The sequence below is a fragment of the Scyliorhinus canicula genome, chromosome 18, assembly GCF_902713615.1.
Source record: "Scyliorhinus canicula chromosome 18, sScyCan1.1, whole genome shotgun sequence".
Classification (NCBI taxonomy): domain Eukaryota; kingdom Metazoa; phylum Chordata; class Chondrichthyes; order Carcharhiniformes; family Scyliorhinidae; genus Scyliorhinus; species Scyliorhinus canicula.
Window position 1 is genome coordinate 15245130 of NC_052163.1, and position 20806 is coordinate 15265935.

General features: G+C 49.9%; 1 protein-coding gene across 1 annotated transcript in view; it reads right to left on the bottom strand.

Moving 5' to 3' along the window:
• Positions 1-227: 227 nt before the first annotated feature.
• The window catches only part of tha1 (threonine aldolase 1), an 86105-nt gene continuing 65526 nt past the window's right edge, over positions 228-20806 (bottom strand). Inside the window, exons 3-7 of the mRNA XM_038778257.1 lie at positions 18170-18258; positions 10186-10368; positions 7485-7622; positions 1611-1803; positions 228-703 (exon numbers count right to left, since the gene is read on the bottom strand). Of these exons, the coding sequence (XP_038634185.1) occupies positions 411-703; positions 1611-1803; positions 7485-7622; positions 10186-10368; positions 18170-18258 (896 nt within the window). The 3' untranslated portion in view covers positions 228-410. The remainder of the gene's footprint in view (positions 704-1610; positions 1804-7484; positions 7623-10185; positions 10369-18169; positions 18259-20806) is intronic.

Consider the following 20806-nt stretch of genomic DNA (forward strand, 5'->3'; position numbering starts at 1 on the left):
CACATTTCCCTGATCAGTCATTGATCTAGTTGTCAGTCATCAGCAAAATATTGGGGCCTGGTTTTGCGAACTGATATATGAACAGCCGATTGCCTATTGCTGAACTCTACACTTGCTCAGTGACGATTCAGCAAATCGGACACCAGGGTTGCAAGACTGGAGATGACAAGGTTGGGAGGATCAAGGCCATGAAGCAATGCAGGCAGAAAACAGGACGAGAATTTTTAAATCACCAGGAAAGTACAACATCCGCAAAATATGATTTCCAAGAACAAAGCGCTGAGAACAATGCCATCAGCCCTGACAATTAGATCCAAATGATCACACCCATTCTTCACCTGACAAATTTTTATTCCTTTCAATCCATGATTATTGCATTTGAAGGATTGCAAAGTTTGGTTTATCCACTGCTATTTTTGATTGACTTTCTCTATCACATACTGTAGTTTCCGTAAGGCCAGGTCAGTATCCTCCTCTGATACGTCCAGGTGCCAAACAGCGCGGACTTTGCAATCATACACATGATGTAGTAACACTTGCACACCACATCCCATTGCAGTCACTTCCTCCTCAGTCACTTCTGCCATCTTGTCACAGAATTCCTTGGGTGAGATTCTTGGGTCATTAATTGGGAACATTATAATATTTGTTTCCACAGCATTGATATCGATGTCACAAATGGAGGAGGAAAATGCCTGGACACCTGTGAACAAGATTTGCCAAATCAGACTCTGGAGCGTGATAGGGCAATAATGATGGGTCATAGGGACAGGGGTTGGTCAATCAGCCTTTTGAGCATGTTCCACTTTACAATGAGACGATGACTGCTCCGTAATTTAATTCCACCTGGTTTGGCTTCATATCCTTTTATATAGGGGGCGGCATGCTTGCTTAGTGGTTAGCACGGCTGCCTCACAGCACCAGGGACCCGGTTCAATTCCGGCCTTGGGTCACTGTCAGTGTGGAGTCTGCATGTTCTCCCTGTGTCTGCGTGGGTTTCCTCCGGGTGCTTCGGTTTCCTCCCACAGTCCAAAGGTGTGCCAGGTGAGATGGATTGGCTATGCTAAATTGCTTCTTAGTGTCCAGGGATGTGCAGGTTGCTTTACAGGGATAGGGCGGGATGGGCAGAGGAGTGGACCTAGGTAGAGAGTACTTTCAGAGGGTTGGTGCAGACCTGATGGGCCGAATGGCCTCCTTCTGTACTGTAGGGATTCTATGGATACCTTTTGATTAGTAATTTGGAGTCTCAGGTCACGATTTGGTGCCTTGGCCTTCATTTTAGGCTTCAATCCGACAACTCAGCTGTGCCAGCTTTGAGCCTGTGTTACACAGAGCAGCTGGCGGTCCTTTCAACATGTGAACCAGCCCATGGATCAAGCAGCGGCAACTGCAGGCCGCGCCTGAATGCTCCAGCACATGGCTAATGGCAGGGCTGAGGGAGAAAATCATCCATCAGTAACTCATCATGTCGGGCCCCATCACTAGTCTGGATTTACTCGCTTTCGAATAAGGAAATAGAAATGTCGAATAAATTGAAAAAAGCGACAGAACTGCAACAGGTTATTTTGAGTAAGGAGGTGAACTATGAAATATTTACATCAGGTTGGTACCTTGAGCAAATTTCCTGGTATTTCTGTGATCATCCCGGAGCCTTTCAACCATATCTGACAAGGAGATGAGTCCGGCAGCAGCCAATACCCCGGCCTGTCTCATCAGCCCTCCAAGTACTCTCCGCACACGGATGGCCTGATTGATGAATTCTTTTCGGCCGCCAATGAGAGACCCGATTGGAGATCCTAAACCCTGCACAATTCACAAACACAGTCAACTTAAACAGAAAGACTGTCCTCAATGGAAGTTCGGACCACATTCCACGTGAACACTGCCTCACGAAGGCATTACTTTTTTTTGATAAACAGTTTTATTAAGACATTTTGGCACAATAAACAACACTAATATAAAACAGTGTGCAAAAAAAATCATTATAGTGCAAGAAAATCAGCTCCTCTCCCGCAAGGACGAGCCTAACGACCCTCCTAACCCCCCCCGCCCCCCTCCCCACCTCCCCCGCTGACGATTAATTTTCCACGAAGAAGTCGTTAAATGGTTGTCACCTCCGGGCGAACCCATACAGTAACCCTCTCAAAGCGAACTTAATCTTCTCCAGACCGAGAAAGCTCGCCATATCTGATAGCCAGGCCTCCGACTTCGGGGGCTTTGAGTCCCTCCATGCCAGTAGTATTCGTCGCCTGACTACCCGGGAAGCAAGGGCCAGAACGCCGGCCTCTCTCTCCTCCTGGACTCCAGTGTCCTCCGAAACCCCCAAAAATAGCCACCTCTGGACGCATCACCACCCCTGTTTTCAGTACCCGGGACAGAACATCCACGAACCCCCTGAGTTTTGAACATGCCCAAAACATGTGGACATGGTTCGCAGGTCCTCCCGAACATCTGGCGCACCTGTCCTCCAATCCAAAGAACTTACTCATCCGGGCCAATGTCATGTGGGCCCGGTGGACGACCTTAACTTGAATCAAGCTGAGCCTGGCGCATGTTGCGATCGCATTAACTCTGCTCAACGCCTCCACCCATAAGCCCTCTTCGATCTCATCTCCAAGCTCCTCTTCCCACTTTAGCTTCAGCTCCTCGGTCTGTGACTCCTCCACTCCCATAAGTTCTTTATATATATCCGAGACCCTCCCCTCCCCCACCCATCCACTGGACACTACCCTGTCCTGGATCACCCTAAGTGGCAGGCGTGGGAAGAATGGAATCTGCGTAGAAAGTCCCGCACCTGCAAGTACTTGAAATCATTCCCTCTCGCCAGCCCAAATTTCTCCTCTAACGCCCTCAAGCTCGGGAAGCTCCCTTCCAAGAACAGATCCCTCATCCTCTCAATCCCAGCCCTCCGCCATGCTCAGAACCCACCGTCCATATTCCCAGGGGCAAACCGGTGATTGTCGCAAATTGGGGACCAAACCGTTGCTCCCATTCCCCCCACGTGCCTTCTCCATTGGCCCCAGATCTGCAAAGTCGCCACCACTATGGGGCTGGTGGAGTACCGTACCGGTGGGAGCGGCAGGGGCGCCGTAACCAGGGCTGCCAACCTGGTGCCCCTGCACGAAGTGACCTCCATCCGCCCCCAAACCGACCCCGCACCCACCATCCACTTCCTTATCATAGCTATGTTGGCCGCCCAGTATGGCAGCGCCAGCCCCCCTTCCCCTCGGTTCCTCTCGAGCATAACTTCCTCACCCGCGGGGACTTTGCCGCCCACACAAATCCCATAATCATTTTATTAACCTTCTTGAAAAAAGACCGTGGAATGAAAATGGGGAGACACTGAAAAACGAACAAGAATCTTGGGAGGATCGTCATTTTAACCGTCTGCACTCTCCCCGCTAGTGTCAGTGGGAGCGAATCCCACCTCCAGAGGCATTACTTTAAAAAAAATAAATTTAGAGTACCCAATTCTTTTTTTCAAATTAAGGGGCAATTTAATGTGGCCAATTAACCTACCCTGCACATCTTTGGGTGGTGGGGGTGAAACCCACGCAAACACGGGGAGAATGTGTAAACTCCCCACGGACAGTGACCCAGAGCCGGGATCAAACCTGGGACCTCGGCGCTGTGAGGCAGCAGTGCTAACCACTGTGCCAACATGTTGCCCCACAAAGGCATAACGCTGCCGTTGGCAGGCAGGCGGCAGCATGAGGGAGACACAGGTGAAGTACAAACCACGGAAGTCTCCTAATCACAGCTACGGTTGCGATGATTGGCCATATGCCTCTATCTTCAGCTCACGTCTGCAGGAGGATTACCTATTGTGGCAATGCTGAAGTGGGGGGGGGGACGGGGGGACGGGCGGTTTAGCCAGCACTCAGTTCCTGTTTCTGGATCACCAGACAAGGAACTGGGAACCTATTTACTGGAACATTTTCTCCCGTTTGCAACATGTTGATGCAGTGGTTAGCACTGCTGCCTCATGGCGCTGAGGTCTCCTGTTTGTCAGAGTTATACTGGGGCCGAGGTGTCTGGTGTGAAAGGTCACACTCCAACCCCACAGTACGACGTGTCTCAATGACAATAAGACAGTACGTCAGAGCTGAAAAGGAAGTGTTAAACGCCACCTGGGACAAAGACTACTTAAAGCGTATATCCCCATTTAAGAAATTTGTAAACATTCAAATGAATACTTTGCATCAGTATTCACCAAAGAGAAGGAATTGGTGGATGTTGAGTCTGGAGAATGGTGTGTAGATCGCCTGGGTCACACTGAGATCCAAGAAGACGAGGTGTTGGGCTTCTTGAAAAATATTAAGGTAGATAAGTCGCCAGGCCTGATGGGAACTACCCCAGAATACTGAAGGAGGCTAGAGAGGAAATTGTTGAGGCCTTGACAAAAATCTTTGGATCCTCACTGTCTTCAGGTGATGTCCCGGAGGACTGGAAAATAGCCAATGTTGTCCCTTTGTTTAAGAAGGGTAGCAAGGATAATCCAGGGAACTACAGGCCAGTGAGCCTTAAGTCAGTGTTAGGGAAATTACTGGAGAGAATTCTTCGAGACAGGATCTACTCCCATTTGGATGCAAATTGACGTATTAGCAAGAGGCAGCATGGTTTTGTGAAGGGGAAGTCGTGTCTCTCTAACTTGATAGAGTTTTTCGAGGAGGTCACAAAGATGATTGATGCAGGTAGGGCAGTGGATGTTGTCTATATGGACGTCAGTAAGGCCTTTGACAAGGTCCCTCATAGCAGACTGGTACAAAAGGTGAAGTAACACGGGATCAGGGGTGAGCTGGGAAGGTGGATACTGTACTGGCTAGATCATAGAAGGCACAGAGTAGCAATGGAAGGGTGCTTTTCTGATCGGAGGGCTGTGACGAGTGGAATTCTGCAGGGTTGAGTGCTGGGACCTTTGCTGTTCGTAGCATATATAAATGATTTGGAGGAAAATGTAACTGTTTGATTAGTAAGTTTGGTGATGACACAAAGGTTGGTGGAATTGTGCATAGCGATGTGGACTGTCAGAGGATACAGCAGGATTTGGAGACTTGGGCGGAGAGATGGCAGATGGAGTTTAATCCGGGCAAATGTGAGGTATTACATTTTGGGAGGTCTAATGCAGGTAGGGAATGTACAGTGAATGGTAGAACCCTCAAGTATATTGAAAGTCGGGGAGAGATCTAGGTGTACAGGCCCACAGGTCAATGAAAGGAGCAACACGGGTGGAGAAGGTAGTCAAGAAGGCTTACGGCATGCTTGCCTTCATTGAGTATAAGAATTGGCAAGTCATGTTGCAGCTGCAAAGAACCTTAGTTAGGCCACACTTGGAGTATAGTGTTCAATTCTGGTTGCCACACTACCAGAAGGATGTGGAGGCTTTAGAGAGGGTGCAGAAGAGATTTACCAGGATGTTGCCTGGTATGGAGGGCATTAGCTATGAGGAGCGGTTGAATGAACGCGGTTTGTTCTCATTGGAACCACGGAGGTGGAAGGGCGACCTAATAGAGGTCTACAAAATTATGAGGGGCATAGACAGAGTGGAGAGTGAGAGGCTTCTTCCCCAGGGTAGAGGGGTCAATTACTAGGGGGCAAGGGGCAAGGTATAGAGTAGATGTACGAGGCAAGTTTTTTACACCGAGGGTAGTGGGAGCCTGGAACTCCCTGCCGGAGGAGGTGGAAGCAGATTACACAGAGGGTAGTGGGAGCCTGGAACTCCCTGCCGGAGGAGGTGGAAGCAGATTACACAGAGGGTAGTGGGTGCCTGGAACTCCCTGCTGGAGGAGGTGGAAGCAGATTACACAGAGGGTAGTGGGAGCCTGGAACTCGCTGCCGGAGGAGGTGGTGGAAGCAGATTACACAGAGGGTAGTGGGTGCCTGGAACTCGCTGCCGGAGGAGGTGGTGGAAGCAGATTACACAGAGGGTAGTGGGGCCTGGAACTCGCTGCCGGAGGAGGTGGTGGAAGCAGATTACACAGAGGGTAGTGTGTGCCTGGAACTCGCTGCCGGAGGAGGTGGTGGAAGCAGATTACACAGAGGGTAGTGGGTGCCTGGAACTCGCTGCCGGAGGAGGTGGTGGAAGCAGATTACACAGAGGGTAGTGGGAGCCTGGAACTCGCTGCCGGAGGAGGAGGTGGTGGAAGCAGATTACACAGAGGGTAGTGGGAGCCTGGAACTCGCTGCCGGAGGAGGAGGTGGAAGCAGATTACACAGAGGGTAGTGTGTGCCTGGAACTTGCTGCCGGAGGAGGAGGTGGAAGCAGATTACACAGAGGGTAGTGGGTGCCTGGAACTTGCTGCCGGAGGAGGAGGTGGAAGCAGATTACACAGAGGGTAGTGGGGCCTGGAACTCGCTGCTGGAGGAGGAGGTGGAAGCAGATTACACAGAGGGTAGTGGGTGCCTGGAACTCGCTGCCGGAGGAGGAGGTGGTGGAAGCAGATTACACAGAGGGTAGTGGGGCCTGGAACTCGCTGCCGGAGGAGGTGGAAGCAGATTACACAGAGGGTAGTGGGAGCCTGGAACTCGCTGCCGGAGGAGGTGGTGGATGCAGATTACACAGAGGGTAGTGGGTGCCTGGAACTCGCTGCCGGAGGAGGTGGAAGCAGATTACACAGAGGGTAGTGGGTGCCTGAAACTCGCTGCTGGAGGAGGTGGTGGAAGCAGATTACACAGAGGCTAGTGGGTGCCTGGAACTCCCTGCCGGAGGAGGTGAAAGCAGATTACACAGAGGGTAGTGGGTGCCTGGAACTCGCTGCCGGAGGAGGTGGTGGAAGCAGGGACAATAGTGACATTTAAGGAGCATCTTGACAAATACATGAATAGGATGGGAATAAAGGGATACGGACCCAGGAAGTGTAGAAGATTTTAGTTTAGAAGGGCAGCATGGACGGCACAGGCTTGGAGGGCCGAAGGGCCTGTTCCTGTTCTGTACTTTTCTTTGTTCTTTGAAAACAGTAGGGTTGTTTGTTTTGTTGGAACAGAGAAGGTGACGGGGTGACCTAGTTGAGGTGTCCAAAACTATGAGGGCTTAGTTCAGGTTGACAGGAAAAACTTGTTTCCTCCGAGCTGCGTGGTCAGTTACCAGGAACATAGATTTAAGGTGATTGGTAGAAGGATTTGAGAGGACAGGAGGAAAAAGGTTTTCACCCAGAGAGTGGGAGGTGTCTGGAATTCACTGCCTATATTGGTGGTTGAGGTTGGAATGCTCAATTCATTTAAGAGGTACCTGGCTCTGCCTCTGAAGTGCTGGAACCTGCAAAACTATGGACCAGGTGCTGGAAAATGGATTAAAATGAGCGACTTGTTCATTTTTTCTCCTTTTTGGCCGGCACAGACATGATGGGCAAAAGTGCCTCTTTCTGCTTCATAACCTTTCCATGGTTCTTGACCACCCAAGGACACCTGACGCACTTGTCCTCTACCCAGAGCGCCCCACCTCTCTTCCTGCAGGGACTCCCTTCTCCCGGTTATATGGTGCATACCTTGTTCAGACACACGGACACAGAGTCACAGAGTCGCAGAATCTCTGAGGCCTTAACATCCAAAGCTACAGCTGCGTTCATCAGACGAGCGCCATCTATGTGGATAGGCAGCCCATACCTGTCACTAAGATCCCGTACCTGTAACATGAGCAGAGGAACAGTGACTCAGAGGAGAACGACCAGTCTACACAGGCAGTGAATGCTGCTACTTCCAGCATCTCACACAGTGGGAGCTGACGATTGTCCCACAGAATGAAACTGAACATTTGTGTATAATGTTACTGGAGTCTCAACTCTCTGAACCGACTCACATTCAGAGTGTTGCTAACCTTCCGAGATTGGCCTGGAGACTCCAGGAATAACCGGTAAATTTCCTGCATAATACTGGATACAATCCATGGAGGCGGTGGCGTAGTGGTATTGTCGCTGGACACGTAAACCAAGGACCCAGAGTAATGTTCTGGGAATCCAGGTTCAAATCCCTCCACTGCAGATGGTGAAAATTGAATTCAATAAAAATCTGGAATTAAAGTCTAATGACGACCATTATTAGACTGTTGATTGTTGTAAAAACCCATCTGGTTCACTAATGTCCTTGAGGGAAGGAAATCTGCCGTCCTTACCCGCTCTGGGCAACATGGGACTCCAGACCCACAGCAATGACTCTTACCTGCCCCCTCAAGGGCAATTAGGGATGTGCAATAAATACTGGCACAGCCTGTGATGCCCACGTCTCATATGCGATTTAAAAAAAAATTCCCAGCAATAAACGCTCAGTAAAATTTGTCACCCAAAAACACAGCATCGGTTTTCATATGTTGCTAACAACCACGAGCTGGACCTCACAATTAACACTCTCAACCCTTTCGCTGCCTGGAAATTGCCAGGCTATCCTGCTGATATGCAGCTCTGGATGTGCAGACATTTTCTCCAACTAATTACGGAGTAGACAAGGATCCATTTGCTCCTTGCTGCAAACCCCACTCCCTCACCGCTGATTCCATCCCACATCCTGAAACTAACCCAGTCTGAGGGTAAAGGACACAATTTGCCCTCGGATGAGCTGCTGCCCACATATCCGTAACGTCAATGCCCATCACCAAGGGTGGTGCAGTTACACCAGTGCTGAGCAGCTGCCTGAGCCCTGAAGGATCTCTGTGCCAGACTGGGCATCTGGCAAGGGAACCAACAAGAGGGAGAAACTCACCAACCTGCTCGTCGCGGATGCATCTGCCCATGGCAGTATTGGGAGGAGTGACCACCAGGCAGTGCCTTTTACTGGGTCAAAATCCTGGAGCTTCCTTCCTAACAGCGCTGTGGGTGTGCCTGCAGATGGATTGCAGAGTTCTCAATGTTCACCCACCACAACTCTCACAAGGGCAATTAGGGATGGGCAGCATATTGCTGGCCTTACCAATGATGCACACGTCCCAGGAGATTAATCTATTGTATGCCCTATATTTTCCCCACGTATAGAACAATCAGATTGGACTATACGTAGAACAATACTTTTCACTGTACCTCGGTACACCTGACAATAAAGCTAGAAGAAAGCTGAAGTCACATCTTCTGACAGGGTACTCTCCATCATGTTGTGTGGCACTATCTTCGTGTTAAATGGGATGGGCTCAGAACAAGTCAAACCCAAAAATGAGGCACTGTGGGCCAGGGCAGCAGCAGAATTACAATCTGTAGCCTCATGGCCCAAGCATGTCCCCCACTCTACCATTACCGTCAAACCTCAATGAGGAATGCAGGAGGGCACGGTGGTGGACAGTTAAACAGTTAACTGGAGGTGGAGGATCCGCAAATATCCCCATCTTCAATTATGGGGGAGCTCAGTACATCAGGGCAAAAGACAAGGCTGATCCATCTCAGCCTCCCATCATCACCTTCAGCCAATTTGATTCACTCCTCGTGATATCAAGGTATGGCTGAAGGCACTGTGGGAGTACCTGCACCACATGGACTGCAGCAGTTAAGAGGGCAGCTCACCACCACCTTCTCAAGGGAGATTGGGGATGGGCAATTAATCTCACATCTCACGAACGAATAAAAAACAAATGTGCTTGCTGTCAGATTTTGTCTAATGTTTCACTATGTAAACGGCACTATACGAATACAAGTTGTTGCTGATTGATCAGTGCTGAGCTTGTGCCCCCCCTGGTGGCTGCAGTAAGCATACTGCTCGATCTTCAGTCAGATATGGTGAATCTGAATCGCCTGCCGTCTGGGCCACACACAAACTAAAAAAGGCCTATTCCGTGCTACCTCCTTTCCTGATGGTTCTGGTTGTTACTGAACGAAAGCGTTGCCTGTGTCTTTACTGGTTAAAGCTTGACTCTTAAAGTTTGATTACTTGGGCAGCACGGTAGGACAAGTGGATAGCACTGTGGCTTCACAGCGCCAGGGTCCCAGGTTCGATTCCCCGCTGGGTCACTGTCTGTGCAGAGTTTGCACGTTCTCCCCGTATCTGGGTGGGTTTCCTCCCACAGTCCAAAGATGTGCAAGTTAGGTGGATTGGCCATGATAAATTGCCCTCAGTGACCAAAAAGGATAGGAGTGGTTATTGGGTTACGGGGATAGGGTGGAAGTGAGGGCTTAAGTGGGTCGATGCAGACTCGATGGGCCGAATGGCCTCCTTCTGCACTGCATGTTCTGTGTTCTAAAAGCAGTCTGGACAGTTTCAAGATTGCCTCACCTCCTGGAGAAAGGAGAGTGGTGGAATGCGCCCTCCTGTGAAATTTTGAGTGTTCTCAAGGCAGATGACGGAGGTCTGGGGGCAGTGAGTGCCTGATGAATTACGTATTTTGGATTCCACTTCATTTAAATCAAATGTTCCATCCGGAAGGTTCCTCACAACTCGTGAATGAATTCCAGCGATCTGAAAAATAATAAGAATAATTTTCTTTATTGTCATACAAGTAGGCTTACATTAACATGCCCTCCTGCATTCCTCATTGAGGTTTGGCGGTAATGGTAGAATAGGCCATGAGGCTACAGATTGTAATTCTGCTGCTGCCCTGGCTCACACCGCCTCATTTTTGTGTTTGACCTGTTCTGAGCCCATCCCATTTAACACGAAGATAGTACCACACAACATGATGGGGAGTAGTATCCTGTCAGAAGATGTGACTTCAGCTTTCTTTTAGCTTTATTGTCAATGATGTTACTGTGAAAAGCCCCTAGTCACCCCACTCCGGCGCCTGTTCGGGTACACAGAGGGAAAATTCAGAATGCCCAATTCAGCTAACAAGCATCTCTTTCGGGACTTGTGGGAGGAAACCGGAGCACCCGGAGGAAACCCGCGCAGACACGGGGAGAACGTGCAGACTCCGCACAGGCAGCAACCCAAGCAGGGAATTGAACCTGGTACCCTGGTGCTGTGAAGCAACAGTGCTAACCACTGTGCTACCGTGCTGCCCATGTGCTAAAGGCGATACTTCTAGTGATCAGCATTTATGCTTTAATAGCATTTTTAAAGAGCAGGGACAAATACAGTGGGCTGCATGACCACCTTCTGACCTGGGTGATTCAATCCTGTAAATATGGAGGATTAACTGTGGATGCAGACAAGCAGAAAAACCAGTGTGAGACAATCAGGGCCCAAAAGATAGACAAACAGGAGAGAAAGAGAGAGACAAAGAGGAGAGAAAGAGAAGGATAAAGCCAAGATGCACACAAATAAGGCTGATTTAACTTCTCACTTTAAAGTTTGATTTTCCCAAATTCTGTGGTTAGGGCATGCAATCATAAACTGAAATCTAACAATGCACCACTAGAGGGCTGCAGCTACACAGTAATAGGATTGCTTGACCAAGCAGGGCCAATGTGGCAGCTACTTACCAACAATTTTCTCCATATTATAATAACATAATAATAATCTTTATTGTCACAAGTAGACTTACATTAACACTGCAATGAAGTTACTGTGAAAATCCTCGAGTCGCCACACTCCGGCGCCTGTTCGGGTACACTGAGGGAGAATTCAGAATTCACCGAACAGCATGTCTTTCGGGACTGTGGGAGGAAACCGGAGCACCCGGAGGAAACCCACGCAGACACGGGGAGAACGTGCAGACTGCGCACAGACAGTGACCCAGGGCAGGAATCGAACCTGTGACCCTGAAGCTACGAAGCCTCAGTGCTATCCACTGTGCTACCGGATATAAATTTTACTTTTACATTCCAAGTTAACTTTACTCGTCGAATGATCAGGTTTGGGATTATTTGGGTAAATGCCACATGCAGCAAGGAGGGTGGAGCCGGGAGGATAAAAGACCCTGAGAAGAGTGGGAGTGGGGCCAGAGTGCTCGTTTGGAGCTCCTGTGGTGGGGTCAGAATTCATAAGTGACACGGGGCAAGTGGAAGCTGTAGATCGAGTGAGAACCGTTGGGTAAGTATGTACTACTTTTATAGCTTATAGTTTGTATGGTCTATATTTTGTGGTCTACAGTTTGCAAGGACTATAATCTGTAGTAACGAGCACCAGGGAAGCAGGGCCCTAGAGTAATTGATATTATCTGATTTTAAGAACCTTCCAAACGGTTTAATTTAAAGGGGCAAGTCATAGCAACAGAAAGCAAAGCCGTGGTGTGCTCCTCCTGTTCTATGTGGGAAGCCTGGACCATTTCAAATGTCCAGGGCCAGCATGCGTGCAGTGCCTCCAGCTGCAGCTCCCGGAGGTAGATTTTGGATCTGGAGCAGTGGCTGGGTTCACTGTGGAGTAGGCGTAAGACGGAGAACATCATGGATAGCAGTATAGAGAGGTGATCACACCACAGGCTAAGACTCCACAGACAGGAAGGGAATGGGTGACCACCAGGCAAAGCAAGACAATTAGGCAGTCAGTGCAGGAATTTCCTGTGGCCATTCCCCTGCAACACAGACATAACGCTTGGGGTGAATGGCCTCTCAGGGAAAAACAGCAACAGCCACATACTTTCAGAATGCTGCACAGGGGAGGAGCAAAGTGTGGGAATGCATTAGTTTAGGGGATTCAATTGCAAGGCGATAGGATAAGCATTTCTGTAGCTGCAAATGAGGCTCTTGGATAGTATGTTGCCTCCCTGGTGCTCGGGTCAAGGATGTCTCGGAGCAGTTACAGGACATTCTGGAGGGGAGGGTGACCAGCCAGAGGCTGTGGTACACATTGGTACAAACAACATAGGTTAAAAAAGGGATGAGATCCTAAAAGCAGAATAAAGGGAGTCAGGAAGAAAGTTGAAAGTTCAAAGGTTGTGATCTCAGGATTACTTCCAGTGCCACCTGCTCGTCAGAGAAGAAATAACAGGATATATCGGATGAATGGGACAGTGGGACCAGTTCTAGGGGAGGTGGTACAAGAACAAACTGGACGGGTTACACCTGGGCAGGGCCGGGACCGAGTCCGAGGGGAAGTATTTGCTCGTGTGGTTTTGTAAGGGTTTAAACTAAAATCGCAAGGGGATGGGAACCTTTACAAAGAGTCAGAGGAGGGGGAAAAATGAACAAGAACAAAAGACAGAAAGGGGAATAAGAAAAGTGATAGGCAGAGATAACAAGGACCAGAATCAAACAGGGCCACAGTGAAAAATAGTGGCAGCGGGAGAAGGAATGTTAAAAAGAGAAGCCTGAAGGCTTTGGGCGCGATTCTCTGCTCCCCACGTGGGAGAATTGCGGGAGGGCCCCCCGACAAAATTCACGCCCCCCGGAGCCCCCCGCGCTTTTCCCCACCCACCCCCGCTCGGAACAGCGACCGGCGATTCTCTGACCCGGATGGGCCGAGTGGCCTGCCGTTCGCGACGGCGGCGACCACACCTGGTCGCTGCCGTCGTGAAATCGCCGTGAGATGCCCGTTTTGGGGCTTGTAGGGGGCCTGGTGGGGAATGAGCACCACGACTGTGCTCGGGAGGGGACAGGCCCGCGATCGGTGCCCACCGATCGTCGGGCCGGCGTCTCAATCGGACGCACTATTTCCCCTCCGCCGCCCCGCAAGATCAAACCGCCACGTCTTGCGGGGCAGCTGAGGGGAAAGACGGCCACTGTGCATGCGCGGGTTCGAGCTGTCAGCCGTCGTGACGTCAGCCGCGCATGCGCGGGTTGGAGACGGCCAACCTGCGCATGCGCGGCTGACGTCACATAGGCGCCGCCGTCGCGTCACATAGGCGCAGTGCCCGGCGGGCGAGAGTTACGGAGCGCCGCTCCTAGCCCCGCCGGGTGGGGAGAATAGGGGGCGAGGAGTGGCCTCCGAGGCCATCGTGAAACTCGGCCGAGTTGACGACGGCCCTCCCAATTTTTCCCGGGAGCGGAGAATTCCACCCTTTGTACCTTAATGCGCAGAGCATTTACAATAAAGTGGATTAATTAATCGCGCAAATAGATGTAAACGGATATGATACAATCAGAATTACAGAGACATGGCTGCAGGGTGACCAGTAATAGGAATTAAACATCCAGGAGTATTCAGTATTTAGGAAGGACAGACAAAAAGGAAAACGTGGTGGGGTTGCAGTGCTGGTTAAAGAGGAAAATAACACAATAGTGAGGAAGGATATTAGCTCCGACAATGTGGAATCTGGGTAGAGCTGAGAAACGTCAAGGGGCAAAAAACGTTAGTGGGGGTTGTATAATGACCCCCAAACTGAAGTGGTTATGTTGGGATCAATAAGAAGTCTGACAACACCAGGTTAAAGTCCAACAGATGTGTTTCAAATCACTGGCTTTCGGAGCACTGCTCCTTCCTCAGGTAATGTTGGGAATGGAAGTAAACAGGAAATTAGAGATGCGTGCGATAAAGGAACATCTGTAATTATGGGAAACTTTAATCTGTATATAGATTGGGCAAATCAAATTAATAGCAATACCGTAGAGGAGGAATTCCTGGAGTGTATACGGAATGGTTTTCTGGATCAATGCATTGAGGAACCTCCTAGAGAACAGGCCATCTTAATCTGGGTTTTGTGTATCATTGGTAAACTATTTGGGCGAGGCCCCTATGACAGAATTCTTCATCAAGATGGAGAGTGACTAAGTTGATTCTGAGACTAGGGTCCTAAATCTAAATTGAGGAAACTACAATGGTAGGAGGCCCAAGTTGGGTATGACGGATTGGTGAATGCTACTTAAAGGGATGATGGTGGACACACAATGGCAAACATTCAAAGAGCGCTTGGGTGAGCCGCAAAAATTGTTCATTCCTGTTTGGCGCAAAAATAAAATGGAAAAGGTGGCCAAACCATGGCTTATGGGGAAATTAGAGATAGTATTAGATCCAAGGAAGACACACAAATTGGCCAGAAAAAACAGCAGATCTGAGGATTGGGAGCAGTTTAGATTTCAGCAAAGGAGGACCCAGGGGTTGATTAAGAAGGGGAAAATAGAGTACGAAGTAAGCTTGCAGGGAACATAAAAACTGACTGTAAAAGCTTCTATTGGTATGTGAAGAAAAAGGATTAGTGGAGACAATGAGTCCCCGACAGTCAGAAACAGGTGAATATATAATGGGGAACAAAGAAATGGCTGACAAACTAAACACATATATTGAGACCAGTCGCGGATGGTAAGCATTGCAGGTGCAGCAGGCAGTAAAAAAGGCAACTGGTATGTTGGCCTTCATAGTGAGAGGATTCGAGTACAGGAGCAGGGATATCTTGCTGCAATTATACAGGGCCTTGCGTGCCTGGGTGAGGCCACACCCTGGAATATTGTGTGCAGTTTTGGTCCCCTTATTTGAAGAAGGTTGTTCTTCCTCCAGAGGGAGTGCATCAAAGGTTTACCAGATTGACTGCTGGGATGGGGGGACTGAAGAGGAGGAGATATTGAGTCAGTTGAGATTATGTTCACTGGAGTTCAGAAGAATGAGGGGGGAATCTCACAGAAACCTATAAATTTCTCAGAGGACTAGACTGGGTAGATGCAGGAAGGATATTCCTGATGGCGGGAGAGTCCAGAACCAGGGGTCACTGTCTAAGGTTATGGGGTGAACTATTTAAGACTGAGATGAGGAGAAATTAAATGAAAATCGCTTATTGTCACGAGTAGGCTTCAATGAAGTTACTGTGAAAAGCTCCTAGTCGCCACATTCCGGCGCCTGTCCGGGGAGGCTGTTACGGGAATTGAACCGTGCTGCTGGCCTGCCTCGGTCTGCTTTCAAAGCCAGCGATTTAGCCCAGTGTGCTAAACCAGCCCCTCCTTTATCTAGAGAGGGGAGCCTGCGGAATTTGTCACCACAGGAAGTAGTTGACGCCAAAACATTGTATGTTTTCAAGAAGGAGTTAGATAGAGCTCTTGGGGCTAAATGGATCATAGAATCCCTACAGTGGAGCAGGAGGCCATTCAGCCCAACGAGTTTGTACCGACCCTCTGAAAGAGCACCGTACCTAGACACAATTCCGCACCCTATCGCCATGACCCCACCTAGGGGCAATTTAGCACGGCCAATCCACCTAACCCGCACATCTTTGGACAGTGGGAGGAAACCCACGCAGACACGGGAAGAATGTGTAAACTCCCGGGCGGCATGTGGCGCAGTGGTTAGCATTGGGACTGCGGCGCTGAGGACTTGGGTTCGAATCCCGGCCCTGGGTCACTGTCACTGTGGAGTTTGCACATTCTCCCCATGTCTGTGTGGGTTTCATCCCCACACCCCAAAGATGTGCAGGTTAGATGGATTGGCCATGCTAAATTGCCCCTTAATTGAGAAAAAAAATAATTGGGTACTCTAAATTTAAAAAAAAAAATGTGTAAACTACACAGACAGTTGCCCGAGGTTGGAATCGAACACGGGTCTCTGGCGCTGTGAGGCAGCAGTACTAAGTATTGTGCCACCGTGCCGCCCATCAAAGGATCTGGGGGGGAAAAGCGGAAACAGGTTACTGGATTGGATGATCAGCCATGATCATAATGAATAGTGGGGCAGGCTCAATGGGCTGAATGGCCTCCTCCTGCTTCTATTTTCCATGGTTTATGTTTCTACTGTTTACAGAGTCAGCATCAGTACAGTAGATGTTGCACCTTACACAGGGATGAGAATCCGCAGTTGAAACAGAGTGGGACTCATTTTTGTCTCATAGTTTTAATCAGACCATAAAACAAAGTCAGGCCTTGAGCTATTTGAGTTGTCATTTGGATGCTGCGAGGAGGGGGAACCATAGATTTTCACTATCTGAATGGGTACGGTAAACTGGGATAAATACTCATCTGGCGTTTCGAAAAACCTTTGATTATAGCAAAATACAGCATCGGATTCCAGAAAGGTACCGGACTGTCTGCAGCTCCGAGAGTTTCTGGTCGCTCACTTCTATGGTCTGCAGGATTTCACTCCGGTTATGGCTTTATGCGGGATCTTGCTGTGCGCAAATTGGCTCCCTCCTTTCCTACACGGCAACAGTGATCAAATTTCAAAAAGACCTTCATTGGCCTTAAGGATGTCCTGAGGTGGTGAAAGGTGCGATACAAAGATCTTTCTTCCACAAGGGCCATTAGATTAACACCTTGCCCGATGGGTGCTGTGGTGCAGTGGACTGCATTGCGGTGTCCGCCACGATTATATGAACAAAGAACAAAGGACAATACAGCACAGGAACAGGCTCTTTGGCCCTCCCAGCCTGTCCCGGTCATCATACCACCCTTGGCCAAAACCCTTCGCACTTTCTAGTGCCGAATCCCTCTATACCCATCCTATCCATGTATTTGCTGAGGTGCCTTTTGAACGCCGTTAAAGTATCTGTTCCGACTCCTGCTGTGAAAGTTGGCCAGCGATCCTCTTACTCAAGAGAAGGTGCTACTGAGGTAAGACAAGATAATCCGTTGCGTTTTAACGAGGACTTGTCATAATTCTGCACCATAGCCTCGCTCTGAAGTTAGTGCCGGGGGTGATCACAGCGGCCGGGTGATAGCCGTGGGGAAGTGGAGATGTAGATCTGAATTGAAGCAAAGTCCTAAAGTCTGCAGGAAAGTCGAAATATCAGGAACGAGACTGCTTCTCAGTTTGTGGCAGAGATACAGATTTGGGAAGTCCAGGGAGAGATGTATTTCACATCTGGGATTTATGAGGCCGACACTGGGTGGATTAAAAAAAGCTCCATTCCGCAGCATCTCCTCTACATCCATGAGCAGCAAGCTCCATTAAGATTAACCTTAAACCAAAAAAAAAGAGACTAGTGTGCTAATTGTGGGATAATTATGGATGTAACGAACATGAAAAAGAGTGAGCCTCTTCCGGGGGCTGTGATAGTGCACTCCTCCCTCTGTCACTGGGAGGGGTAGAGTTAGAGATTCTGAACAGTGACTGTTCGGACCAGGGCTGTGCTGGGTTTTAGTTACAGCACTTCAGTTGCATATTAAATATATCTCTGGCGGTTTAGTAGCTTGCTCCACGAATTGCTAATTAGCACTGTAAATATCCAGACATTATTGCAGATGTGGAAAATCCATGTGCAAACCGGGTTTGGGTGTGTCTGTGTGTGTGTGAGGAGGCCCAACTGTACTTTACAGACTCAGCATATTTAAATTTGATTTCATGTCAAACTGGATCAACCTCCCCCAGCCGGCCGGCGCCAAACCTAAATTTAGCTGACGTTATTATGAGGCTTGACATAAAAAAAAATAGGGACACGCTGTACTGTTTACTGACAGCTTTAATTAAGTGTCACATTCTCCTACTGGCTGGCCCCCAGTGTAAAGTGCTGAACGGGCTGCTGTACCTGAGCCACTCCTCCCTGTTCGCAGAGATGGATGTGTGCCTGGTCCCCGACAATCAGTTCAGCTCCCCTCTCCGGGCAATGGCACATAACTGCAAAGGAGAAGAGAGACTCCAGTTATTATTGAAAACGGTGAGATTCCTGGCACTGGAGATGCCGCTGGAGTGGTTGGGGGAGCCCCTAAGGGCGACAGGCCTCATCGGGGGGGGGGGGGGGGGGGGGGGGGGGGGGGGGGATGGGAACCATCGGTGGGGGTTCGCCCCTGGGGTACAGATGTGAGAGACCCAGCGCCAATGGGTCCTACAGACCCCCCCCCCCCCCCCCCCCCCCCCCCCCCGGATTATGTGCCCCCATAACAGGTCCGACTACAGCTGCTACTTATCTGTCCCACCAAACACCCCCAGGGCACAGCCTTGTCCGTGGTAATATGGCGCAGGTCACTTTAACTCCCTTTGACTGTGAGCAGCCTCTGGCTGCACAGCTGACTGCTACTGCTAATAAGGAATCGGCGTTGTTAGTTGCGGGAGCACTTCACAGCTGCAGCTTGGGTTTGCTGTTTCTGCTGGTGGCTGCAGATGGTTGGAGGTTGCTGTTTCTGATTCCTTCCTTTTCTGCGGCCGGAAAGAAGGACAATTTTTTCTGAGACACCCGAGTCCTGGAACACAGGGTTCAGGGGGATGTCTGTGTCTGGAAGGCAATCCGGTTTGAAGCAAGAAGACGATGCAGGACCTGGTGCGCGACATTGTTCCAAATGGGCCACCTGATGAAGGCACTGAAGAAATGCTTGCGCAGATTGCTGATGCTGTTTTTTGCTGGTGTGGTGAGTGCTGCAATGTAATTGGCACGTCACCGCGGGTTAAACTCACTGAAAATCAAGGTTGTTCAACTGCACCTGAGGGATGGGCAGCACGGTGGCGCAGTGAGTAGCACTGCTGCCTCACGGCGCCGAGGTCCCAGGTTCGATCCCGGCTCTGGGTCACTGTCCGTGTGGAGTTTGCACATTCTCCCCGTGTTTGCGTGGGTTTCGCCCCCACAACCCAAAAAGGTGCAAGCTAGGTGGATTGGCCACTCTAAATTGCCCCTTAATTGGAAAAATGATTGGGTACACTAAATTTATAAAAAAAAAAAAAAAAAAAAAAAAAAAAAAAAAAACTGCACCTGAGGGTCAGTGGAACATGTGGATGCCAGGATTTGGTTCTGGTGAGATTGGGCCGTGTGGGAGGGGCCTGCACAGCTCCTGGATGGAGAATGGCTCTCATACGTGGAACAAGTAACACATTGATGCACAGGTCATTTCTACAATAAAGTTCTGGACATGATGACACATTCTCAGGCTCATCCTCCGTTTCTGTTGAGGAACCTGCGCGGGGCGATACCAAGTGTTTATTTTGTGAAAATGAGCTGATATTGCTTTTCTTTGCTGATTCATGGTCAGTGTGATATGTGGAATGCTACGAAGTTTATTTTCAAATCTTTCTCACTCTCGTCTGTTCAACGAACAAAATATTCTCAAGTGGAATCTCATGGGTACATGTTCCATGTCGCAGGCGAGTGCTATTGCCGAGCATTCCAATCAAGCTGTGAGGCCGGGCACTCTGCCTGAACACTGTAGCTATCAAAGTCACAGAGGCAGCAGCCAACAATCAAACACCAAAGAACCAAGCTTCGGCACTGGGGATAATCCTGCGACCAGAGGGTGAGTATGCGTGGATTGGAGAGGGTACCAGAACCAGGTCCCTCGAGTGTTCCCAGCACAACTGGCTCATTGGATGGCACCCTGAGAGAAGGCGGGAAATGTAAGGGTGGGGGAGGCTGGTGGGATTGGAGGGTCTGGGGGTGGAAGCTATAACTGACTGTTGGTCTCTCACCCTCTCCAATCCCTTACAGATATCACATTATGGATGGTATTGTGGATCTCACGGTGCTGGCCACAGTCCAGCTGGCCAGACGGAGGAGAAGACGGCGGCGGCGGCGTCAATGCAGTCTTCAGGACGGGAGCCCACATGCAGGGGCCTGTCGCAAACGCAGAGGACGTGGCCGCCCATCAGGCGGGGGTGGGACCCAGACGGGGATGCCAGTGACAGCCCAAGGTGGACAGGTGTCGTAGGTCGTCTGAGGAGATGACGGACAACATGAGGGTATGGTGTGGCACCCGTGAGGGCATGGTGTGGCACCCATGAGGGTATGGTGTGGCACCCATGAGGGTATGGTGTGGCACCCGTGAGGGTATGGTGTGGCACCCATGCCTTGTCCTTGCGGATACCCGCTCCCGGTATCTGAGCAGGGGCTTGTGCGGCATCTCACAGCCCCCATCCCCCACCCTACCGTCCATTCTCTGCCCCCCTCCCAGCCCCACATCCCAACTACCCTGTCCCACCGTCCCAGGGTGTGTGTAACATTATTCCAGGGTAATGGGCCTGTATCGGCACTGTCAGCGGGTCATTATACAAAGCAGAAGTCTGACTCCTGTCTTTTTGCTGACAGCACTACCCACACCCAGTTTATGTCTCAGGGCTCCCGATCTAGGACCACTGTGCCAAGAGGGCAGGGGGAACGGAGGCATGGGGGTGCAGGCCGGTCCACTATGCTGAATAACGTGACAGAGGCTTCACATGTCTCAGGCATACCATGTTTTAATTG